This window comes from Grampus griseus (assembly GCF_964374135.1).
Source record: "Grampus griseus genome assembly, chromosome: 7".
Taxonomy (NCBI): Eukaryota; Metazoa; Chordata; class Mammalia; order Artiodactyla; family Delphinidae; genus Grampus; species Grampus griseus.
Genome location: NC_139001.1, coordinates 81341158 through 81366499, shown reverse-complemented (window position 1 = coordinate 81366499; position 25342 = coordinate 81341158). Strand labels below are relative to the sequence as shown.

The window sequence follows — 25342 nt, the reverse complement described above, 5'->3', positions numbered from 1 at the left end:
ATGGTTGTAGTCACCAAAATGTCGTATCGTCAAGGGGTGAGTTGTGAAGCATTTGTAGATCCCACTAGGGCTCAGGGTGGCTCTAACCCAAGAATCAGATTTCCAGAATTTTGTTAACTTTGCCTTCCTTCCTTGCATGTACCTAATTCTTCATTCATACACAGAGAATGAAGGCAAGTGGCAATGATGGGAGAAAAAAAAAATATGGTGGTTGCTGGAAACCAGCAGTGTGGCAGAGGTAGGGGTCCTCCCAGGCAGCAGGAAGTGCCCGGGGACTGCATCTCTCCCGTATGCTGACAGTGACACATAGAGCTGGCGAGAGGGTAAAATTGGGGTGGAGTTGCAGCCATTTCTGGAAGCAGCAGGTAACATCTGAGTTCAGAATGGAGTCTCCTTTCAGGAAACGTTCTGGGCCTTTATAACATATGGAAATGTTTAACCCCATAGTCTGGTTCTACTTAACACAATCTGATCACATAAATTCAATGAAAACTTCTCCATGAAACTACCATTCAATTTAGAAGAAATTAGTAGGGGTCTTCTGAGCTTCTTTTTCCCCCTCACAATTGGTAGAATTGACTCACTAGGCAAGAAATATGCAGAATGTTTAAAGTAGATAGAAAAATTTATATCCGAGCAGGAGGAGATAATAATGTACATTCCCCACATATGATGAAGAAACATGTAATTTTTCATCTCCTTAGGAAATAAAAATTCCTCTTACAGGTATTTATTATTCTCTTAAAGAGTATATTGTATAAAGCTCTTTCAACTCTGCTCAAACCTCCACTGGCATTTAGGTTTCATGGCAAAGGAAACCAAAAGCATTCTTGCCAGCACAATAAAAGGATTGTCTTTCTCCAAATGACCAGGAGGTCCTTTAACCCGTTGCTTATAATGCCTAATATATACTTGTCAAGATACACTCTGGGCATAATGTTTCTACCTTTGATAAGAAAATGAATTCCATACTCCTATTCACAAAACATTTTATTCTCTAATCTCTCTGAGATCAGACAATCATTCTTTAGGTTGATAAACCTAAATATTTTTGACAGTTTATTCAAAATATAATTAGAAACAGCAAAACTGGGCTTTTATGATATAAACGGACCTGCTACACATACAAGATGTAGACATTAAACTGTTTTATAATCTCTGTGCAAATGAAACCAAGTCTTTTTTATGTGCCATTTTACCAAAAAAAGCTTAACTAAGGAAAAGATTATGGCCTCACTTTCCTGGAAACATTCTTCCTGTCCTAAATGACTTGTCTAAATATCTTTTTATGTCCTCAGGAGAATAAAGGCATGTACTTTCAACACATTTCACATTAAACAGTGGTCCTAATCTTCTGCTTAGTCTGTGTTAGCAAATTCCTGAGATTTGAGTTCCTCACTGATGTTTAAGGAGATGCACTTAAAAAAAAAAAATCATTATCTAAGAGTCCAAGAAACATTTATTTTACTTTATTTAAATACTCAACTGATTTTCAGTCACTATAAAAGTGGTTCAAAAATCCAGATTCTTCTTCTTTATTATAGACAATAGGTAGATTCCTAATGGAGAGCATAAAATTGTTTCTGTAAATTCAAATATCCCCCCTCCCATTGGCTGACATTGTAATTTTGCATTCTCAAAACTTTGATATCAAAATCTTGATATCAAGATACACTAAAAATACTTCCGGTAAATCAGAAAAAGTAATTGAAAGCAAACATTTAGAGGTGAAAAACTGAAAATTTATAATAAAATATTCATGATAACACATGAAATGTTTATCTGTCATTAAAAATCAAGGTATAACAGCCTTAAAAGCTCTAGGGCACTTAACATTTAAAAAAACCCTCTGGTCTTTTCAGGACCTACCTCACTTTTGCACATAAAAAAACAAAGTGCTATTTCACAAACCCTTTTTCCCCCTATAGTTCACCAAACAAAGGAAAGGCTTCCTCATACCTTATTTAATGATGCCCAGCTAGCCAAACCCTGTTCTCAGTTAATAATACCAAGAAAGGTGAAATTTCAAACACAGATCTCTCTGACTTCAAGCCAGATGTCCTCTGCCTCATGTCTTGGTGATCCTGGTCTACCTAGAAAGGAGTAAACTATGGTTAATATCTGTGTAAGACAAAGCATGATCTATTTGAAAAGATCTCCTATAAAACATGTTTTACAGTAAAATTGGTTTAAAATTGTGAACCAATTATGATGTAAATTTTATTTACATTGAACTCCTTAGTCCTCACAGTATTGGATAAAGTCTTCCACGTTTATAACTAGACTTCTGCTTTTAGAAAGGTAAGCAGTGTATTAGGTTTCCTTCCATATACTGCCTGACATTTTAATGAAGTCAAGAGAGGAAGACAGAGACTGACTTCATAAACTATTTGTTTATTATAGTAAAATCTTACTAATTCTGTCTTGCTGATGTGGAATGTGGGACCATTTCCCCCAGTATGTGTCTCTGTAGTATCTCAGAAGAAAAGGTTCGCTAAACAGTTTGCTTACACATGATTATTTAAAACCTTCTTAGCCTCTCAGATTTTCATACTAGTATTTCTGTGTCCACCCAAGTATGTAACTTAATCCAAGATCCTGTCAGATCCCACCAGATAAAATCTGTGTTAACTCAAGTTTTAGAATAGATTTATTATCTTACCTCCTCCCATCCCTCACATCTCACAAACTTATCATTTGTTTTCTGTTACAATCTTTGTTCTCAGCAAGTCACTTCAAATCCTTTTTGGAAGCAGGCAAAGTAGAAAAAATAATAATAATTAATGAACACGACTGCAGGTTACTAGTTCAGATCAAGCCAGGCCCCTCTCATGTTTTCAGGTTGCATGAGTGGTCTCTGGACTGAGAGGTCAGGGCTGTGATTGGAGCAGGCGCTGAGATCTCCAAGTTGTCCATAACCTGATACTTTAGCCAACTGTTTGTCATGATAGTAAATGACTTGGTCAGCTTAGAAAGACATTTTTAATCTTCCGTGGGGTGTTAAATGTAGAAAAATTACTAATAATGCATTAGAAATGTCCTGCAATTTCTGAGATTCCTTTCTAGGAGGTATGATTTCTAAATATCAAATACTGTGTGAACACAGTCCTCAGAGAACTAGAGAGAAAGCCAGGTGTGGCAAAAAGAGGCCTGGGCTTCGGGCATTCTTGTGTGGGCTTAAACTCACCTCTGCCAGTTACCTAAATGGTCCTGAATAGGTATATTAATCTCCAGAGCTGAAATCTCCTCACTGCTCAAGTGGGAATATTAATTCCTACTCAGAATGATGTTTAAGAATTAAATGCATTACCATAAATAGATGGTACGCAAAAGAGGCTCAGTAAAAGTTAGCCTCCTCCTCTCTGTTGTCTATATTAAACAACCTTATGTATATGTGCTGCCAAAGCAAGCACTGTATTAAACAACCTTAGGAATTTGGATTCCGCCATTATAGAATTGTGGTCATTTGACCTTCATTATTGTTTACCTATGCATTATCTGTGTAAAAAGGACTTACTAACCAGGCTGGGGGTGAAAGGATAATAATAACATATTTAATGAATGAAATAGTTTATAACTATTTTTTCCGAACCTCAGGACATTGCATACAAATTGGCATATCTGATTATAAATTACTATTAGCTGTTCATTTTAAGCAGGAGTTCTACTTGGAAGAATTTTAAAGCACTTAGTTTGTTGAGTGAATTTGAAAGCCCCCCTCTCCTCAATGTTTCTAAACACTATAAACTCAGACTTTCTTCCTCTACCTTCCTACCCCACAAAACACTCAACAATAATTAGTAGAGATTTTTAACAGTCTGTGTAAAGTTGCACTGAATCACCCCTATATAATACTGTCCCAATATTGAAGCTATGTGACAGCACCGAAGGATGTTATGTGCCTTATATAATGCCATTCAGGAAGTGGTATCTCCTTACTGATTCATTTTTTCCTTTGACTATCAGTTTGTAACGAAGTACATTCTAGAAGATATTTATACTTTTTCTAAAGAAGTGGTACAAGCTTCTATCTGAGCCATGAACCCTTTATAGTTTCAGATTTAGTGGCCAAGAATAAGACCTCAGTGCTTAGTCATGGCTGGAGAAATGTACTGCCAGATCTTGGCACAGTATTAAGGAATTCTTGGAAAGGAAAATGGCTTCCACTGGCATTATACCTATACACTATGATGTACAAACATTTTAAGCCTGTGCAACTATGGGGGGTAATGGTTATCTTTATGTATTTATTTCAATAACTATTTTAAAACAGGAAAAAATGCTCTTTTTTTCTAAGATATATTTTGTAATTATCATCCACCATCTTTGATCTTACATTAACTAGCCTAAAAGGATTGACTATCAAGTAATAATCAAAAAATAAAATTCTTATTTTTTTCTGAGTAGATTATTTTTACTCTTTTTGCACACTGTCCCATTGGTCTCCATATTTCATTGTTACATTCGATGTGTGTTCTGACTCAAGCCAAATTTAGGAAAGAATTTATTTCTATATTGGCACCAAAATGTTCCCTTTCAGTGAAATGTTTGTTGTTGTTGGACAGGTAGAGACATCTCCTGATTACCCAGAAAAGTTCTACATGTTGGTTCAACACCACTTGGTTAAATGAAGACGTTTTTAAAAGCAATGGGTAGGGTGCTCATTCTCTAGACTCACACTTTGACTTTTTTCCACATGGTTATATTTGACAGGTAGAGATTAAAGTAGCTCTCTGAATGGTTGTTTAAAACAGAAAGAACTCATCATTATTAAAACTCATGCCAAATTTTTTTTGACACAATCACTTTCTGTATGTCAGTTCAGTATCACATGCACTCACGTTTTGATGTTATGGAGCAAAACCAGAGATAGCTTACAGTGGCATTCTGGGGATGTGTAACTTGAGAAACTGAGCCGGGGAACTAAATTTGGGAGGTATGCCCTCCTGTGAGGTTTAAACACTGTTACTTTGAAGAACATTCTTTCTGGGCTTGATTATCAGTGTTAACTATTTATATTCTTTGGTACTATCATTCTCTGTTGAAAGTGTTCTTTGTGTATTCCCTTTGCCTTATGTATTTTCTTAACCACTTCTGGAAATGAATTATTTTCTCTATACCCAGTCAATATCCACAATATTTTGGCTGCATTTTGGCTGGTGGGGCGGCTGGGGCAATCAATGCTCTGTAGCAACAGAATCTTTTTGAGAAAGGAGCAAAATCGTTTTTGCAAAGGAATAAGCAAGATAAAATCCAGGCAGACAAAGTCAGTGCCTGATCAAAATTTGAAAGGTAATAAACATGAAAAACTAGGTAACATCAAAAATATGAATATTAGGGAAAAGACTAAACTGAGTACAAAGCTTAGGTAAACTTTAGTAAATTGTGGAATACCATGAACTTTTTTTTTTTTCTGAGAAAGATTAAAGAGGAAAAGGAGGACTGTCTCCATTCACAGATAACTGAGACCAAGCACAGAGTTCTTGAGCTTGTTAATACAGTTGTCATATGGTTAGTAGCAAATGAAATCTCAGGTATGAGGCAAATACATGCTTCTGTTATATGGACTTTTAAACAGTGTATCCTTAGAAGTACAAGTTTATTCAAAACATTTAATTCTATATGTCATATGGATCTATATGAAATGTATTGTCATATTTAGAATAGATTTACTCTAGTCCTATAGTATAGTTCTCTAGTACTTAAAAACGCTGCTATCTGAACTGAAGAGGAAAGGAAACCAAGAAAAAGCCTCAGATAATGCCACTGACTAAAACTGTAATAATGTGGATTTGCTTAGTCCCTTTGAAAAAAATCGTGATTCACTTTATGGATTTTTCCTTAAGTGCTATTGTTGGAAAATTAGATTCATCCTTTCTGTCACAGGTGAGTCAACTTTTTACCCCCAAATTATTTGTTTATCATTAATTCCCATACTTGCAAAACTGTTGAAATATTGCACCTAAGTTAGCAAGACATTTTCAGCTTGAAGATTAAAATAGTTACTATTAAAATAGTTACTATTTAATAAATATTTGATAACAACAAACCTAATAAATGCCTCCTATTTGCTTATTGCTTCAGAACTGCATTTCCCAGACTTCAGCTCAAGTCACATGGTACCTGTACTATTAGTTAAAATTTTTCTTTAAATTCATTTACTCATTTATATATTCATTCAACAAATATTTTGGGCACGTATTATGTAGGCACTATTCAAGCCACTTTAAAAATAACTTCTAGTCTTATTCTAAGATATATGTGAAATCACAGGTATAATGTTTTCATATTTTTCTAATATAAATTTATATGGGTATATAACTATTAAAAATGATTAAAGGTCTGTCCATGTTCCACCTAAAACAATTTCACATGCCACCGGTGGCACTTTGGGAAAGGCTGCTTTGGTGTTTATAAAGCACCTTCCTATTTATAATCTTTTTAGATCCTCTCCATAAAGATGTGCACAATTATTTCCATTTGGAGCTCAGGAAAGTGGCATTCCTAAGGGCACAAGTCACAAGCAGTTAAACCAGGCCCCAACCCTGGTCTCCTAACTCTAAGCTTAGTACTCTTTGCATGATACCATTCCCCCAACAACAGGAGCTGATGACACTGTAGAAATGGGATGGGAAGTGAAGAATGAAAAGGGGCGATTGAGGTCAGCTGTTTTATCTCTGTTATGAAATCTGTGACGTGGCTCTGCTCTATCCTTTGACCTTTGTGTGACAGCTTTGCCTCAGCACTAAGTACCAACAAAGTAATCACCAAGAGATTTAATCCTGTTATCAGGGATTAAAACCTGCAGGGAGTTTTGACATCTTCTCTAGTTAACTGGCTCTATTCAAAAGTGATCTAGGATCTTTGGTCCAGGTTCTTCTAATACATACTATACCTCGCTTTCAGAGGGTCACTTTGGCTCTCTGAAATGTTTGTGTCTCCTTTTGTCATAGACTTACTTCTGAGATACACTACATGCTACTGTGCTGACCCGAGATCAAACTTAATTAAATTACCAAATGTTTAATACGTGCCTTTTGAACAGAATAAGCAACCAGAGCTTCAGACTTGTTCAGAAAACTCAAACTTCCACCATATAATAATGTCTGGCTCTATGGGTATGTTTCTAACCCTACAGACAGACTACAGGACTATTTATGTCAAAGAATTATTATATCTAAAGAATCTGAATGAATGAAAGAAGGGATTTAGTATTCAACATATGTGTATATTGATACATGAGGTAATATATGTACTATAAATACATATAAGTTCTGGATATCTTTTTCTAATTCTAGAATGACATATGTGCAGAGTTATACCATGATAGCCATTACTGTTAGCATCATCACTGTTAGAATGAGAATATGTTGGCAGATTACTGGTAAAGATACATTATAAAGTTCTCCCCCAATTTCTCACCAAGATAGGAATCAGCTTATGAAGCTTCTGCCTTTTGGATATACAGGAATATAAGATTATGAAATTACAGATTAAAATAGTGTCTTAAATTACTTGCTCCTTCAGTGTAAGTTTTATTTTAAAATATGTATGTGTTTAATCTTTTTAATGTTATATTTATGTATTTGATTCCCAGTACTTTCTTCATTTACCAGTTAGCTAAGTAATTTATGAGGGAGTATTCATTAAATCATTAAATATGATTTCTATTTGACTAGAGATGGAATTTATTTTGTTGTTCCCTGATACCTTTGGTGGGGGAGGGGGCGGGTATCTTTAAAGACTTTCTTGAATATTGTGGAAGTAGTTGAATATTTCCCCAGAACAAACACACCCACTTCATGTATTATATTTCATAATACAGAAGAGTACTAAACTTGTGAAACCAAATAAACTAAACATTTACTTGTGGATATGTATGATCTTGTCATCTCAGAAATACAGAGTGATGTGTTTCTTACTTATATTTAGTTTCAGAAAGCACCGTCATTGCTTTCTCTTTCAAGGTCATTGAATCCTTTATAAATAATGTAATTTATTATGAGATACCATAGAACCTTAGAGGCATATTTAAATGAAGAAATCATGGTAGAGAATTAGTTCAAAAAAATCACCAGAAAATTATCCAAGCATAAAAAAATTTTTGAAGATAAGTTTGAGCAAGTATCATCTAAATATCTATAAAACTATAATTGGATTTAAAATAATTTGACCTAATTTTTTGAGTATTGTGTATATACATATATACCTACATCTGTATATATGTGTGTGTATATATTTATATATATACCTATATATATTATGTATATTTCAATGTATATTAGAGTTGGTGTGGTGGAGAGAGGCTGCTTTGGAGTCAGGTCTGAGTTTCAGTGCTGGCCATGTTGCTTAAACTCACTTCGTCCCATCTGTAAAGTGACAAAACAATACTAGTGTGCAGTATTACCACATTAAATAATAAAAGAGTACCTTCTACATAATAACTGCACAAGAAATGCTTTTACTGCCCCTTATTTCTTAATTAAAAACAAAAATAGATGATTTTTTAAAAGTAGTTCAACCTTAGTTTTTAAAATTAAGACCAATTGGGTAAGTTTTCATTGTGATGTGTTCCTTTGTTTCACTGTGAATCTGCTTTCTGTTGCCTGCGTCAATCCCTGCTGAGATCTCTCACTACACCAGTTTGTGTCTAATAGAAGTTTATGTTGCAGGAGAGCTTTCTCCTGGCTGCCAAGAAAATAATTTAAATATAAGCAGAATTAGCTATAAATTACATAAATGTAAGGTGTGAAATATCTTTCATACTTTCTTTGTGTGAGTGAATGCACGATAGAACCTCATTTCTAATGTGAAATGTGAAAAGGTATCCAGGCACCTTTCTTTAGAAAACAACACATGGATATATTCATCTTACTTAAGCTTTTCCAGTCATCCCAATAAGACACTTCATCACTCCTGTAGAATTGTTACTGGAACAAAGTTCTCTCTTGTTCTGGCACAATACATTAGGTATCCCCAATGAACGTGTGTATATAAGACATTTGGATCCTTTGGGACAAAATACAGAAGTCATGAAAAGGAAAATGTTTCCATTATTTGACTGTTTTTCTCATTGAATAATTAGAAATGCTTGTTTTCAGACTTGATAATGGAGACCCTTTGTTAATCATTACTGTGTACTGGATTTGAAGGGGTCAAAGAAAAATTATTTATGAATGGTGTTCATGAGTCAGGAAGATTTAAAGACAAAAGTTAATCATTTCCTTGCTTATTAGTGTAAATTTTTTTACCCACTAGGCGTTTTGGCAACCTCTGAATTTTTATACAAAAGTAGTGTAGGGGTGAGGGAAAAACTGGGTTAAGGGATGGTGGGGGACTGACTGTGAAGCTATATTTACACAGCAAGGCAGTACTGTTTCTACTTAGATTGTGTTCAAGATCAATAAAAGTAGCAGTGTTTTTCTAAATGTGTTTTTATTCACATACAACATTTCCTATTTATTAATTGCTTTTCTTAGGAGAAGTGGCTTCAAGAACCATGATAGAGTTTATAAGGGGCAGGTGGCAAAGGCTGCACCTCCCCTTCCCCACTAATCCCCCAGCCACCATTTAGTGACACACTGCGATGAGATAGCAGATGTCACATAACCTAGGCTGGGGGGGGTGGAAAGCAGGACAGGGGAGAGGACACGCCCATCAGGTGTAGCAACACCCTCTTCCCACATCATTAAGGAGGACGTGCAGCTTAGTGCCCCACTCGTTCTCTGGCCTCTGCAGAGCCTAACGCATACTGAGTAACACTAGCTGCTCTCTGCTTAGCTAAGTGTTCAGTGTGACTTGTTGCATTTTAATTCTCACGGCGATGCTAGCAGGAAGGTAGGTATTATTGTCCTCATTTTAAAGAGGAGGAAACTGAGGCTCAGGAAATTTAAGTGTTTTATTCGTGCTAGAAAGTGAGGAGGTGGGATTCAGACTTCCATCTGCTGGCTCCAAAGTCGACCCCCTTCACTAACCACCGCTTTTGTTCATCCATAATGAAATACAGCTTTGCAATTGCTGAGCATCAGGCAGTGCAGAAAGCAAACCAGGATCTCCTGCTTATATGATTTTGTGAAATGAAGGTTATTTAAATTCCAAGTTTTGTTCTTAAAACATTATTTTGAAAATGTTGACACTTTTGAAAGCCAGTCTTTCCTTTCCCCTGATGTTGCAGCCTGGGAGCCGCAGAATCAACCTCTGCTGGAGTGAGGACAGAGCATTTGACAGGGCAATGAGGGTTAAGCCTCCCTTCCCCCAGTGCAGCACCTGCTTGTACAGCAGGAAAATAAACACACTGTTAACAATTGCAGGTCTGGGTAATGTGGTTTGGTCTTCATGCCTTCACTCAGGTGGAGCCCGAGAAGTTGAAGACACTAACAGAAGGTTTAGAAGCTTACAGCCGAGCCCGGAAAAGGAACAGAAAGTAAGCACTATTTTTTTTCCGTTTTGTTTTTCAAGGATATAATTTACTGGTTTTCCTTCAAAGGGACAATGAAATCTCACTGATTTTGTCCATCTTGGTACTTGCCTAAGTGCTGCTTAATAGTTTTCATCCAAGAGGACCATTATAGATAAATTAGCTACACAGAAAATATTTTCTTAACAATTTATACTGTGTGTGGGGTTTCCCACTTCATCAGCTCTTTCCTTACTCCTTCCGTCTCCATCCCTCCCATTTAATGGGAAAGAAAATATGATTAATATTCTCAACATGTAGCAATGAGTCTCTGAAAGTGTAGCAAAAGTATATCCCCTTGTAATTCAAATACTTTGGGAGGGGGAATACCCCCTCACCCCTAGTTGTACACATGTGAATAACTTTGGCAGATTAACTGTTAGTCAGAGTGATGGTAAATCATTACTTTTTCTTGGGGCAGGGGCAATAGGCTTTCTTTGGAATTATAATAACAAGTTGAACTTTGGGACATTATTATTATTCAATTTTTTCTAGATCTTTATAGTCTGAGTAAATGTAGTATGGACAAGTAGATAATGTTTGAAACACAATTTGACTGTAATGCAATGTAGTTTTATATATCATAACTATTATTTCATTTCAAGGTAGAGAACTATAAATGTGCTTCTGTATATGTACATGGAAAGTTATTTTAAATATGTATATAATCAATACACCTGTTCAGTTACTATAATTTTCATATTATCCAACATCTAAGAAGTATGAAAACATAATGATTAGTAGTGTATCTTGTATAAAAGACTTATATAATGATAATAATATCTATTAAAGGGCACTCATTCTCTTAGTGGTGTCTTCAGTAATTCTTGCCAGAGCTAAAATTTTAGAACTCAACAAATCTTGGGGAGACTCTCTTCACCTCACTAGAATGTCTCAAAAAGATGCCAGCTGCAAGGAGTAAACTCCTGTGCTCCTATGTTCGGGACTCCTTTGGAAGGTAGCAAGTTGGCACTGGTTGTGGTGAGGGCCAAGTGAATTGCCAGATTCACTGTAGATAAGGCACACAGTGAGACAAGTCCCCTCCCCTCTATTCTGACTGCAGTGACACAATGCAGAGCTTCTCAGTAGAATAAAGCCTATAAAATTCATACAAGGTCTGGATGAAAGGAGGGAAATTGCAAACTACCTAAGTCACAAATTTTCAGTGGGCCGTTTGCTTTAGAATATTCAATAGTACTTGTTTTTTATTTTTATTTTTTATAAATTTATTTATTTATTTATTTATTTATTTACTTTTGGCTGTGTTGGGTCTTCGTTGCTGTGCGCGGGCTTTCTCTAGTTGCGGTGAGCGGGGGTAGGCTTCTCATTGTCATGACTTCTCTTGTTGCAGAACACAGGCTCTAGTCGCGCAGGCTTCAGTAGTTGTGGCTTGCGGGCTCTAGAGCTCAGGCTCAGTAGTTGTGGCACACGGGCTTAGTTGTTCTGCGGCATGTGGGATCTTCCCGGGCTAGGGCTCAAACCCGTGTCCCTTGCATTGGCAGGCAGATTCTTAACCACTGCACCACCAAGGAAGCCCGATAGTACTTGTTTATTGATGTAAAATATCCCTGAAATCTTTTCTTTGGTGAGGTATGCCAGTTAGCTGGATTATGTGCAATATATCCAAAACTGTTGATAACACAGAAATAAAATAACTCCTCCAAATATTTAGATATACTGCCTTGAAATGAGCTGTATTTTCCCCATAAATTTGCTATTAAGCAATTTCTGAAAGGTAATGAGTAACAAACAGCAGTTTAAGCATTTTTCCTCAAAGCCAGTTTACTATTTCTGGTGAATTTATACGAGTCCTAAGTGGCATTATCTAAAGGAAGTCTCATGAAACCATAAACTTAAGAGTATGGATTGGAGAGGTAAAAGACAAAAATATGAAGCAAAACAGTTTTGTTTATCAGACTGTTGTCTAAGTAAACTGACTTGCCTTATAAATGCCTAGTAGAATACTCTACATTTTGCATATATGATTTAAAATCCATTTTTCTATTCTCCCAATCAGAAGATGGGCCAGAATTACTGAACCCATTTATAGATGAGGACACTCAGACCGAAATAGCTTAAATAATTAGTTGAAGGTTACATAATGATAAATGATAGTTGAACCCAATCATTTATTTATTTAATCATTTATTTATTCTCCAATTTAAGGAGATTAATTTAGCAAAAAATCTGTGCCAACCAGGCACAGTGCTATAGTCCCTGGACATCACTGTTTAGTGAAGGAGGCAGATGTAGAAACAAATAATTAAGATGCTAAAGTTGCAATGACAGGAATATGTATAGTATATTTTGGGATCACAGAGAAGTGGCATTAAACTCAGGTAATGGAAGACATCCTAGAGGAGGTAATAGCTGAGCCAAACCTTACACACTGCATAGGTATTAGCCAGACACAGAAACGAGGATGATGCGGTGGGGGTGGGAGATAGCATTTAGATAAGATCAGCAGTTGGATTTAGGGGACAGGAAACTGTAAAAGATGAAGCCAAAGATATAATCAGGAGCCAGACCATAAAGGGCCTAGTAAGGCCTCGTGGGTCTTTATGTTATTGGAAGTGCCTGAAGGGGACAGGTGGTTGGATTTTCACTTTAGATATAGCTATATGGAGGATAAATTTTAGGAGAACAGTATTGGAGACAAGGGCATCCACTTAGGAGGCCTTGTCAGAGGACAGGGGAGGATGAGGACTCAGACCAGGAGGGGAGCCATGAGAATGGAGGAGAAGGAATATGATCAAGATATATATATATTTATATATATATATATATATTTAGGAGGTAAAACTGACAGAACATCATGGTGATTTGGTTGGAATGTGAAGGAGAGCGAGCAATCAAGGACAACTCTCAGGGTTTTAGCTTGGGTGACTTCATGGGTAGTGTAAACTGAAGTGGGGAACACAGGAGAAAACTGTTGAGTGCAGTGTGAGGTACCTGTGATCCCACAGGTACAAGTCTGAAACTGGGAAGAAGTGGTATTTGATTATGTAAAACTGACTGCAGTCACATATTACCAATTTGAATGGTGGGCTAAGGATTGAACGCTGGGGCACTTGAACATTTACTAGAGATAATGAAGGAGATGGGAATAGTGATCAGAAAGGAGGAGGAGAACCAGGGGGTAGGGGAGTTGGTTTTTGACCTGAGTTGAAATCCTGTTTCCATCACTACGTAGCTATGTGTACCCTTGGGTACGTTATTTAACCTCTCTGAGCCTAAATTCTTCATTTCTAAAATGAGGATATTAATTCCAACCTCTTAGAATTGTTATAAAGAGAACCTTAACATGGTATTTAGTAAACAGTTATTTTTACTGTAAACAGTTATTTTAGTAAACAGTTATTTTTATTGTAAAGATACAGTTGAAACAAACAAAATCATCACGTATTTTTGCCAGTTGAAACATTCTATCACCATATTAGACGTTTAGAGCATTATGTAGTCATTTTAATTCTCAATATCCTATAATCAAATCAAACTGTACAATAAATAAATATCTTTAAAGTGATGTGCTTATTACAGCCTAATCACAAAAGAAATATTAATGTATTTATTGAAGAATCACTCAGGGTCATTTTCTACTTAAAAGAGGAAATAGCTTCATTAAAGAAAAAGATTACATAGCTTTTAGATATGATTTTAAGTAAGGATCAAATCTTCTGCCTATATGTACATATATATTTGTTCAGTAACCTTATTTTTATGAATCTGGAAAGTTATAAAGTAATAACATAAATCACACTTTTACTTTAAAACCAAGAAATGATACTTATTGTATTAAATTGTCTTTATCTTTTAAAATTGAAATATAGTTGGTTTACAGTATTACTTTCAGGTATACAACTTAGTGATGCAATATTTTTATAGATTAAACTCTGTTTAAAGTTATTATAAAATACTGGCTATATTCCCTGTGCTGTATGTTATATCCTTGTATCTTATTTTATACCTGGTACCTTATACATCTTAATCCCCTTCCCCTATCTAGCCCTTCACCCCACCCCCTCCCTACTGGTAACCACTAGTTTGTTCTATGTATCTGTGAGTCTGTTTCTGTTTTGTTACATTCATTTTTTTTTTTTTTTTTTTTTTTTAGATTCCACCTGTAAGTGAAAACATACAGTATTTGTATTTCTCTGACTTATTTCACTAAGCATAATACCTTCCAGGTCCATCCATGTTGTTAAAAATGGCAAAATTTCATTCTTTTTTATGGCTGAGTAGTATTCTCATTGTATATATATACTACTTCTTTATCCATTCTTCTGTTGATGGACACACTTAGGTTGCTTCCATATCTTGGCTATTGTAAATAATCCTGCTATGAACATGTATCTTTTTAAAGTGGTGTCTTCACTTGATATATCGAGCTAGTTCTCCTCCCTCCAGATGTGGTCAGGGATACGTGCACTGGCAATGGCTGCCTCTGCCCTGGTCAGAGGGTCTGTGCGGGCTCCATTCCCTCTAAGTGTGTGCACTCTCACTGGCAATGGCAGCCCCTGCTCTAGTGGAGAGCAGTGCCTGAGCGAGAGGGGCTGGAGCAGGAACCCAGTGAAGGCTAGGGAGTGTGCTGACAAGCCAGCCAAAGCACCAGGCTGTTTCCAATATGCTTTCTCTCTGCTGTGTGTGTGTGTGTGTGTGTGTGTGTGTGTGTGTGTGTGTGTGTGGCAGGGGGGTAAGCAAGTCTGTGCATGCACTCTTCAAGAGCGGAGTCTTGGTTTCTTACAGCCCTCCAGTAAGCCCCACTTGTTTTCAAACCAGCTCAGGGGCTCATCTTCTCAGTGTTGGACCCCAGGGCTGGGGTGCCTGAATGTGGCTTGAACCCTATGCTCCCCAGGGAGGATCTCCAAGCTGGTGATACCCCCTCCTCTTCTGTGTGTGACTCCCGACCAGATATCTTCTCCTCCCTTCCTACCAGACTCCATGTGGACCTTTCTCTACAGTCTTTGTTGTAGAGGAGTCATTATTGCTAGTCTCCAGGTCGTTTTCAGCGAGAGTTGCTCAACAAATAGTTGTATTTTTGATATATTCATTGGGGCAGGGGGTGGGATGTGCAGGTAGGTTCAGTATCCTCGCACTCCACCACCTTGATCTTTCATGTGTTGAATTTTCTTAAATCTGCATACTTTCCCTATGGATTAGGTTTTAGAATCGAAGTTTCTTGACATTTATGTCTTATCCAAGTTTGTTCTGTTCTACATGAAGTGAGTTGCTTAAATTCTGAACTGATAGTCCAGAGCAACGTGCACTTCTCATTTCCCTCTTATTTCTCATACCATTCACAGATGTGAACCTGGCTTTTTTTTTTAACTAATGAGGATAAGGGTAATGTGTGACAATGTAGGCAGTGAAGGTAAGTGGCAATTATCTCCATTAATAACTAGAAATGTGATTATATGAACATCTATTGCTTAATCAAGTAGCTTTTAGAGTGTCCATCAGTAAAAATGTTTATTATTAAATATCAGTGGGGAAGAGAAAATCGTAGAAGAGACTCCATAAGGAGGCCCTCTGGACTAGAAGACTGAATTTTGACTAATTTTTCATTTCATGGACTCATGGAGCTTTCTCTTCCTCTTTTAAGCTCATTTTTTCCTGACTTGACCAGCTAGTGTAAAAATTAGTATGCAGATTTGACATCTGGGAAACTCTCTTTACCTCTTGATTCCAAAGATGTATTCATGTAATTTCCTGTGCCACATCTCCATATTTATTCTCTCTTCCAAAAGTAGTCATTTCACCCTCTAATAACTACTTAAGTTTGTTAAAGGGAAAACATACTAATTACCTTAAATTGATACAAGGTGTTTATAAACATTTTAAATATCTTGTTGAAGAATGAAATCACAAACTCCTAAAGTTTTGTCTATTTATTCAACAAATAATGTTGAATTATTTTTATTCTTTAATGGTGATGTCACTGTAATTTTTCATAGTTAAGGAAAACATTTTTATGACTCTATTACTTTTGAAAACTATTTGTAGTTAAATATCCATCTTCTTCGCTATAAAATTGCAGTTGGTTTCACCAATTTTCCCTAAAAAGTCATGAAGTATTGTGTACAAACTGTTGTCATAGTACCTACTTCATCAGATTGTTATAAGGATTAAATGAAATAATGTGTATAAAGATTTAATACAATTCTTGGCACATAAAAACTTTTCAGTAAATACTAGCTATTTTTGTTATTAAAGGTGAGAGAACCAAGATTCTCTGATGGTTTTTCACTGAAACATTTTCCCTCTTTTTAGATATTTAGAACTTTTACATAGTCAATTTTAAACCCATAAGATAGTAAATAAAAATGCATAACAAATGTCTTTTAAACTTATGTTCATACTTTTATACAAAAGAAATAGTAAGGATAAAGCTATTTAACACATTACACAAGGTGTAATATTGTCAGGCAACTGGGCAGTTTGTGATACTGTCAAGACGTTTGCTAAACAGTCCACAAAAGGGGCCCTAGCCCAACCCCAGCTCAGCTTAAATTGCCCTACAGAGTCCTGGGATTGGATTCCTATCCAGTCACCCAGAATCATGCTTAGCAAACTCCTCATTGGGAAAAACAACTCAGACTGACTCTACAAGATGCCCAGGGCCCCTTAAAACTGGAAAAGGTAGGTAAATAAAAGACAGTATGTGAATAGATTATATCAACTTGGACAGTACTCAAAAATAGCAATAAAAGGGAAAGAAAAGTTGCAGAATGGTAGGTATATCAGGACACCATTTGTATGATATATATATATATATAAAAAACACGTAAAAGACAATACTGGGTACTGTTCATGGATATATAAAATATTAAAACACACTGTAAGAATACACAACACAGCTAGTTGCCTTTGGGGAGGAGGGTGGGAGAGTATGGGACTAGGAATTGATAACAAATGGGAACTTCAGCTTAATTTTTTTATAAAAAAGAATGAAAGGAAATATGTAATTTATTACCAGTTTATTTTTGGAAATGGGTTTGATAGGGATTGCTAATTTATTCTATGCACTTTTCTGCATTGTTTACATTTCTAAAAGTAAATGGGAAGAATATAAAAGCTAGAGGCTAGCTTACAGGCCAATAAAAGGTGGGGGAAGAGGTTGGTGCTGCATTGCCCTTATAATTTAGTTACAACCACTACATTAATCTTTCCTTTCAGTTAAACTGACTTAAGTGCATATATATTTCCCCAAATATGGAGCCGTTGTTTCAGCTTTAGACAAATATTTTTATTTAGTAAGTACATGGAGCATCCACAAGGTACCTAGCAGTATACTACTCAGGATTATATACAGAAACTAAATGTATGAATTTTTCAGTCCTGGTGTATGAGGGTAAAACTTGGTGAGGGCTGTGGTAAACCAAAAGGCCTCATCTGAAAGCATTCCACTAGGGCTTCTCTGGTGGCGCAGTGGTCGAGAATCCACCTGCCAATGCAGGGGACACGGGTTCAAGCCCTGGTCTGGAAAGATCCCACATGCCACGGAGCAACTAAGCCCATGCACCACAACTGCTGAAGCCCGCGCGCCTAGAGCCTGTACTCCACAGCAAGAGAAGCCACCACAATGAGAAGCCCGCGCACTGCAACAAAGGGCTAACCGCAACTAGAGAAAGCCTGCGTGCAGCAATGAAGACCCAACACAGCCAAAAATAAATAAGTAAAATAAATAAATTTATAAAAACATAAATAAATATTTTAAATAAATAAATAATAAAAGCATTCCACTAAAGCTCAAATATGTTTCTAAACATGATGTGAGCCAAACCAAATAGGTCTGTGAGCTAAAGTCTTCTACAACAACAAATTTCCAGTCTCCATGTAGATGCTGGGATAGGACTTAATTCTTGGAAAGCCAGGCTAGCAGCCTATTTTGAAAAGGTTTACCTCTGCAGCTTTTCTGGTAATTGTCGTGACAAGATAAGTGAAATGAATCACCTTAGTACTCAGAACAATTGGGTAATTCTTTATATGCATCAAGAAGGAAAAATTAGAGTGTACCTAACTATAGACATGGATAGTGTAGATTTGCCTGATTTTAGTAATTAGTTCAACAGCTTCCTAGATAGAACTTTCAATCATGGCAGATGTTCCATGTGTTATAGTACATGTGATGGTATGCTGAGTGCAGAGAAAAGGTCAGACGAGTGATAGACACTCTGAGCCCATCATTTTTTATTTTTTCAGATAGTTATGTCATTTTGGTTTGCGGGGGGGAAAAAAATGTGGCAGAGCCTCAGGTGTAGCGAGTTGAACTGTTTCCCACCTGGAACAAATGTGTACCAGAATTTCAGCCTTCACTTGTTCAACTCCCGAAGCCAGGAGCTCCAGAGAGGGTAGAGGGAGCTCCCTAGTGGCCAGAGCCTGAAGTTCAGAGCCCTTCCTCTGGCCACACAGCCGGATCGCCTGCAAAAGAGACAAACCAGAACAAAAGGCAATGCAAAGCAGGCTGGACTCTTAAGAGGACAAGCTACATCTGTGGGAAAAGAGACCTGTGGCCCAGCTTTCTTGCAAAATCATCAGACTATGGAAGAAACATGTGGAAGGGGAAAGAATCCATTTTCCCCAATCATGTGTTCAATTTTTTTTCTGTAGTTATGTGACTCTATCATTAGTATTCAGTTGTGAGAATCCCAGAGTGTTTTGTCATCTGAATTGTCAAATGTAAATATAAATTGACTTTCTCTTGTGGAATGGGTACTTCCGTTCTCTGACTAGGGAATTACATTGAGATTTTGTTTCTTTAATTTATTAATCTGGTGTGTTGTTTTCATTAATTCCAGAAGTGGAAAGCTAAATAACCATTTAGAAGCTGCTATTCATGAGGCCATGAGTGAACTGGACAAAATGTCTGGGACTGTAAGTTAATTTATTTTTCCATTATATTGTGTTTCTTTGGAAATAAATTGTATTATACTTTTTGGTAAAGTCCCTTAAGTACTGTCAAGCAATTCACATAGCAATACTAAATTACTAGGCTCAGAAAAAGACTAATATCAGAAAAGATTAAAAATAACTTAAGAAAAAATAACCTAGTGGTATTAACTATGATTTTTCCTGAGATAAGTACCTTTTTTTTCCCCACATAACATTCTTTTAAAATGTGAGCAGCAAAATATTGAAGTTCAAATCACGGCTTTGACATTTGACTGTCAGAATAGCAGTGATCATTAGTGTTGCCTAAGTATTCAGTAATATAAATTTCACTCTGCCCATAAAACAATAAGGGAAATTGAACATAGGGTCAAGATCAAGAGTATATAGACCTCTCATTTCCTTTCTACTATTATGTAAAAACATAAAATATTTGGCCCAACATTCTGTTGTTAAATTATTTAACACTATAACCACTGGTTTTAAAGAAGTAGAGTCAACTTTTTATTTACATTTTTTTTGAATGGTGCATATAATAGTGTTGAATGAGAGAGGTTTACTCATCATTCTCTAATTTATATATTGGCTAATGTAAATGCTCAAAATATAATTTTGATAATTTCTAATAAATATGAATTATCAAAAGCTACTCAGCAATGAAAGGTAATTTACTTTTACTTGACACTGTGTTAAGAAGGTTACCTGAATCCTAACAAGTCGTCTAGTGGCTGTTGAATGACAGAGATAAGTTATACGTTCATAGAGTGTTGGGATTGGTATGGACTTTAGAGATTTTGTGATCCGACACATTTCAAAAGTGGGTAAACTGAGGCCCTGAGATGTTAACTTTCCTGGTAGAATTATAGGAAAATTCTGGAGCGGAGATTATAAACTCAAACGCCTTCTAGGGCCAGGCAAATAATATAATTAAGTAAAAGGGGTCAAGTATGAGTAAAAGAGCAATTTCAGTGGATTAAGAAATGCCAACCAAGATGCACTGGTCAAGGTAGGCTGTGTACCAACTCTCAGTCTTAGAGACTCAGCGCCATAAAGATGGTTCCTCACTTGGGTCTCCTGGTTGAGGAAGGGCTTGCTCCACACCGTCATTCAGGGGCTCAGATTATTTCTATTTCTCGTGTCCACCCTTCCCCAGGGCCTCAGAGTGCTCCATTACATCCTTTGCATCCAGCCCAGCAGGGGAGAGAAGACTGTGTACACAGAGGACACCAGGATAGGTTTTATGGGCCAGACCTGAAAGCTCATCACTTGTGCTAACTTTCCACTGGCCTGACCCAAAGGCCATCATGTGGCCTTTTTAATTCAAGGGGACTACTAAATGTACTATACACCGTGCCTGCTCAGGAAGAAGAGAAAAGGGTTTGGCAATATCTCGCTAGTCTCTGTCTCAGGACATTTGGCCTTTGTGGCCAGCAGGCAGTCAGCAGTGCTGGGGACCCTGGCAACTTGGGGGCTGTGCTCTGTCCAGAAGGAGCTCCTGCTTCCATGCTGCAGCACATCTGAGCCATGTGAGGAATTGTGTCAGTGTTGCAAGATCTTCCCATTTTCATGAGATGCTACAAGTCTAGAAGTAAAATTTCTCATTTTTTAGTGTTGCCAACTATTTTTGAAATATTAAAACACCATATAGCTAAATAAAATCCCTTTCCAGGCCACATTTGATCCACAGGTTACTAGTTCGCAGTCTTGAATAAAGCCTTCTTTCCTCAATTTTAAAAAGGTTTCAGTTGGCTCTTCATCAGAGACTAGTGGTTTTAAAGAATGTATGTAGAGGGGTTAGGAGGATGAAGCAGTGTGAGAAACTCATAGGTGTTATTTTTGAAATATAATATTTTTTAAAGTTTTCTGTATTTGACTCTGAATAGCATTGGCCTTTGCTTTTATCTAAACATTACCTTTAAAACATGCATTTGAGCCAACTTGTAGTGGATCTTGAGAGCTGATTCTGCACATCCCTTCCTAAGTCTGAGTTCTGTGGCATCCCATTGGTAGCCTGAAACTGGCTGTGGTGAAAACATGTATTATACCACAGAGATTGGCATAGGCTACAGTGGGCTTGTGTCCCTCCACAGGGAGCTGATTGTTAAGCATTTACTACACCATTGTCTTGGGCGCATCCTGCCTTTCCTGGGTCCTGACCTTGCCTCCTCCTATCTGTATCACAACAGCCACAATACAACGTGGGGCACCTGATCACCTCCCTTGCGCTTGTCCTCTGCCCCTCAAAACCATACATGCTGTCTGATACCTGGGAACCAAGTGCTGCTGCTGCTCTACCACATTCGATCTGATACACAGCCCTAAATGCGGCTAGTTTCCGCATTTGTATATAAAGATGAGTTGTATGAATTGCTCTTCCCAGGCTACACAAGCTTAGATTGGCCAACAGATGGTAGTGGTATTCTGTTTTCCATCCGATTCTTCTCCTAAGTAAACCTCCTTGGGCTGAGTTGTGAGTATATTTGTATTATCTTTGACCCTTCTTAGCAGTTATAAAATAAGTACAGTGATGAAATAAAGAAGAAAATATGTTTCGTATATATTTATCCACTTTTCCAGACTTCAGTGAAATTAGGGAATTCAGGGAATCTCTGATGGGAAACGTCTTATTTTTGTCTTAAATGGACAACGGGGGTAGCAACTGCAAGTCCCATTTCCCACATTGATTTTTTTTTTTCCAGTTCTTCCTCTGTATTCCACTAGTTGGGGGGGTCCACAGAGTGTTGCTCTGCTTGTTAGTTTCCAAGATTTCTCATCCTCTGTAGTGACTGTGGGCACGCTGTGATCTGGGCCTTGGTAAAAACTTTAAATGCCTCAGGATAGCAATGATAGAAAATGAGGGCCAGAGTCTGTTCCCTACCCTGTTTCTTTGTCAGAAATCGTATGGTGTTTGTGATTTCAATCTCTGTTGTTGTTGTTTTTTTCCCCATCTCTTTTATTTCCAGGTTCACCAAATCCCACAGGGAGACAGACAAATGAGACCCCCCAAACCCAAGAGGAGGAAGATCTCCAGATAACAGGGACTACTCCACCAATGCGCAGTGTTTATTAAAGGAATGTGCACAGATATAGCTGTATATAAGTATTGATATAGCCGCTGTTATATCAATATTTATACTACGGCAGATAGTTAACACCGCCACAGGGTGCTAAAAGAAACAGTGATACAATATTTTTTTTTTTTTTTTTGATCAGGAAGGATAATGAATGCTGGAAAACCAATCAGAATCCCTGAATGATGAGAGTGATAGTCAAGAGATTACTGAGAAACTCTTTTTCTATAATACTAAAATTGTGATTATAAGAAATAGTCCAAATGTTTCTGAAGAATTTTCCATGTTGTATATAGAAAATGCAGAATTTCATGGTGATATCAAAAATGTAAATATTGTACAATATTGTCATGTACAAGCATACCTAATGCACACTTTATCTTTTATTGTACAAAGAAATAGTGTACAAAATTCTTTGGTTTCTATGGAGTACACCTACCAGAGACTACAAGTGTAAAGTGATAAATAAAAATACAACCTAAATGCTTTTCTATGATAATGTAAAAGATGCTGTTTTTGTATTTAACAGCAGAGAAAAGGCATGATAATGTATTAATTGAATTATGACATACACTGCACACCACTGAGTGTCCATTTATATTGTCTGTTTGGAATGAACCTTGCCTGGAAGCACTGGACTTGATTTCGGGTGTCTAGGAAATCGAAACCTTGCAGATTTCTAAAGGGACAAGGGCTCACAGGTCTAAATTAAGAATTCAGAAACTGCAACTATTTGTTGCATATTTTTTTTACCTAAGTTTTAAAGTAGAATAGGTTTTATATAAAAAAAATCTTAGATGGGATATTTTACTCAATCATTTCTGTAGTTAACATTTGATAGCCACCTCTTGAACTAGACAGCTTATGCTGCACCACCACTGACGCTCAGAGTTGAGGTTTTTTTGCAAACAATACCTGACAAGATAAAACTTTCTGTTTCCGTACATGGAGGCAAAGCCCCACTTTGAAACCATTATCAGAGGTAAGGTTGATTATAATTCAGTTTTTCTGTAGCAGCAAAAATAAGTACAAATCATCAAAGCAAGTTTCACATCCATTCATCAGTATTACTTACACCAGAAGTTAAGGTGGCTTATGAAATTATTAGCAATGGTAATTTTTTATCAGTATTATGTAACATATCAGATTTATTTTATTTAAAGAATTATTTATACCATTAATAGATTCTTATATATATTAATGTGGCTGAAATGTGCAGGTTGAATCTATTAACCAAATTATTTATATTATATTAAGTAAAAAAATGTGAAACAAATGTAGAGAGAAAATACTACATTGCAAGTATACAAACCTAAAACTGTGAGCCATTGTAAAGTACAAGGTTATTAATAAGAAATGTAGCACAACATAAATATCTTTTTTTCACAGTTTTTGTGGTGGTGGTATAACCCTATCTCCCAGGCAATTGAGCCAAGTTTCAGGCCTTCAGCCTGAAATTGATTGGATTGGATTCAATTGATGGATTGTCAAAGGAAGGGATCCCTTATCTCTTTATTCTTAGAGCCACCAACCCCACCTCCAAACCCTTAACCCTCGGGAGAGCACTGCCTCTTCCCCTCGCCTGGGATTCCCTCCACAGCCTACTGCTTCGGCTTCTGGGAGGCCCTCCAATGGCAGGCTCTGAACCCGTTAAATGCCCACCACGTCGCTTCTCTTCTCTCATCCACCCCTCCAGCTCCTCAGTCCCATGATGTAGCAGAGTTCCAGTCACTCAGGAAAAAGGAGACCAAGGTCATTCCCCTGTTTGGTTTCTCGGGGCCACAGCACAGAGCACTGCACCTGGGCTCACTTTTGATATCAACAGCTCTTAGTTCTTCTCCCAGGTCTCCTGTGTCTCTCTGTCCTTTCCATTCCCACTCTCACCCCTACCCCCAAGCCTGATGGAGTGCAACTGGCTACACTGGGCTTCATGGCCTGGAGGCAGGAACCCTTCCTTCTGGGGGTAGGTTGAGTTTGTCTTTCCTGTCATGGCCGGATTGCCTGCCTGGTCCTTCCTGCAGTCACCTGAAGTAACCTTGTGTACTTTAGTTGACTATTTTTGTTATAAGTTGATGTATTTGGTATGTTTAAACCATTAATGTTGTCCTTTTTTTTGTACCAGTCTGCTTTTCTACTGTGTTGTCTACACGGTTGTCTTTATTTACAGATTCACAGCATATGTGTGTTTGCGTCTTGGGTGTGTCTGCGTGTATGTGGGGTTTTGTGTGTGTTGATATGTAGAAGCTTTTTTAGCCTTTGCTTTTTTGTCTTCAGACTGAGTTTATGTCTGCCAAGCCTTCTTTTTGATATTTTAAACTAATTAGGTTTCTGCATCCCTGACCCGTGTATACTTTACATCAGTAGACCATGTAAAGTATGTTTGTGCCCATGATTTCACTGGTTGCTTATGGCTTCATGTGGGTGCTAGGTATTGTTTCAGTCCACACAGGTTTGGGTTTTTTTCTTTTTCTTTTTCTGTTTTTTTTTTTGCGGTACGCGGGCCTCTCACTGTTGTGGCCTCTCCCGTTGCGGAGCACAGACTCCGGACGCGCAGGCTCAGCGGCCATGGCTCACGGGCCCAGCCGCTCCGCGGCGTGTGGGATCTTCCCGGACCGGGGCACGAACCCCTGTCCCCTGCATCGGCAGGCGGACTCTCAACCACTGCGCCACCAGGGAAACCGAGGTTTTTTTCTTTTTTTCTCTCTTCTACAGTTCTATGGTTTCATGTAAGCAGTTAATGTAAATATTGTTAGCATTACATGCAGTGCTGTAACATTTTTTTAAATGTTGCACCTACTTTACAATTTAAAAACTTGGTCATTCGTACTTGAATTTTGCCCACAGAGCCATTTCATTCTCTTTGTATTAAAGCCAATTCATTTTTTTAAAATGAAGGCTAGCCCTTCTACATTAGTACATTTTTTTA

At 37.3% G+C, this 25342-nt stretch overlaps 1 protein-coding gene across 3 annotated transcripts in view; it reads left to right on the top strand.

Annotated features, from left to right (window-relative positions):
- MBD5 (methyl-CpG binding domain protein 5) overlaps window positions 1-22728 on the top strand; it is a 143641-nt gene extending 120913 nt beyond the window's left edge. For all 3 annotated transcript variants that reach the window (XM_082658880.1, XM_082658881.1, XM_082658879.1), the window contains 3 exons: window positions 10350-10423; window positions 19255-19330; window positions 22309-22728. In XM_082658880.1, coding sequence (XP_082515006.1) covers window positions 10350-10423; window positions 19255-19330; window positions 22309-22380 — 222 coding nt within the window. In that variant the 3' untranslated portion in view covers window positions 22381-22728. The remainder of the gene's footprint in view (window positions 1-10349; window positions 10424-19254; window positions 19331-22308) is intronic.
- The last annotated feature ends 2614 nt before the right edge of the window (window positions 22729-25342 follow it).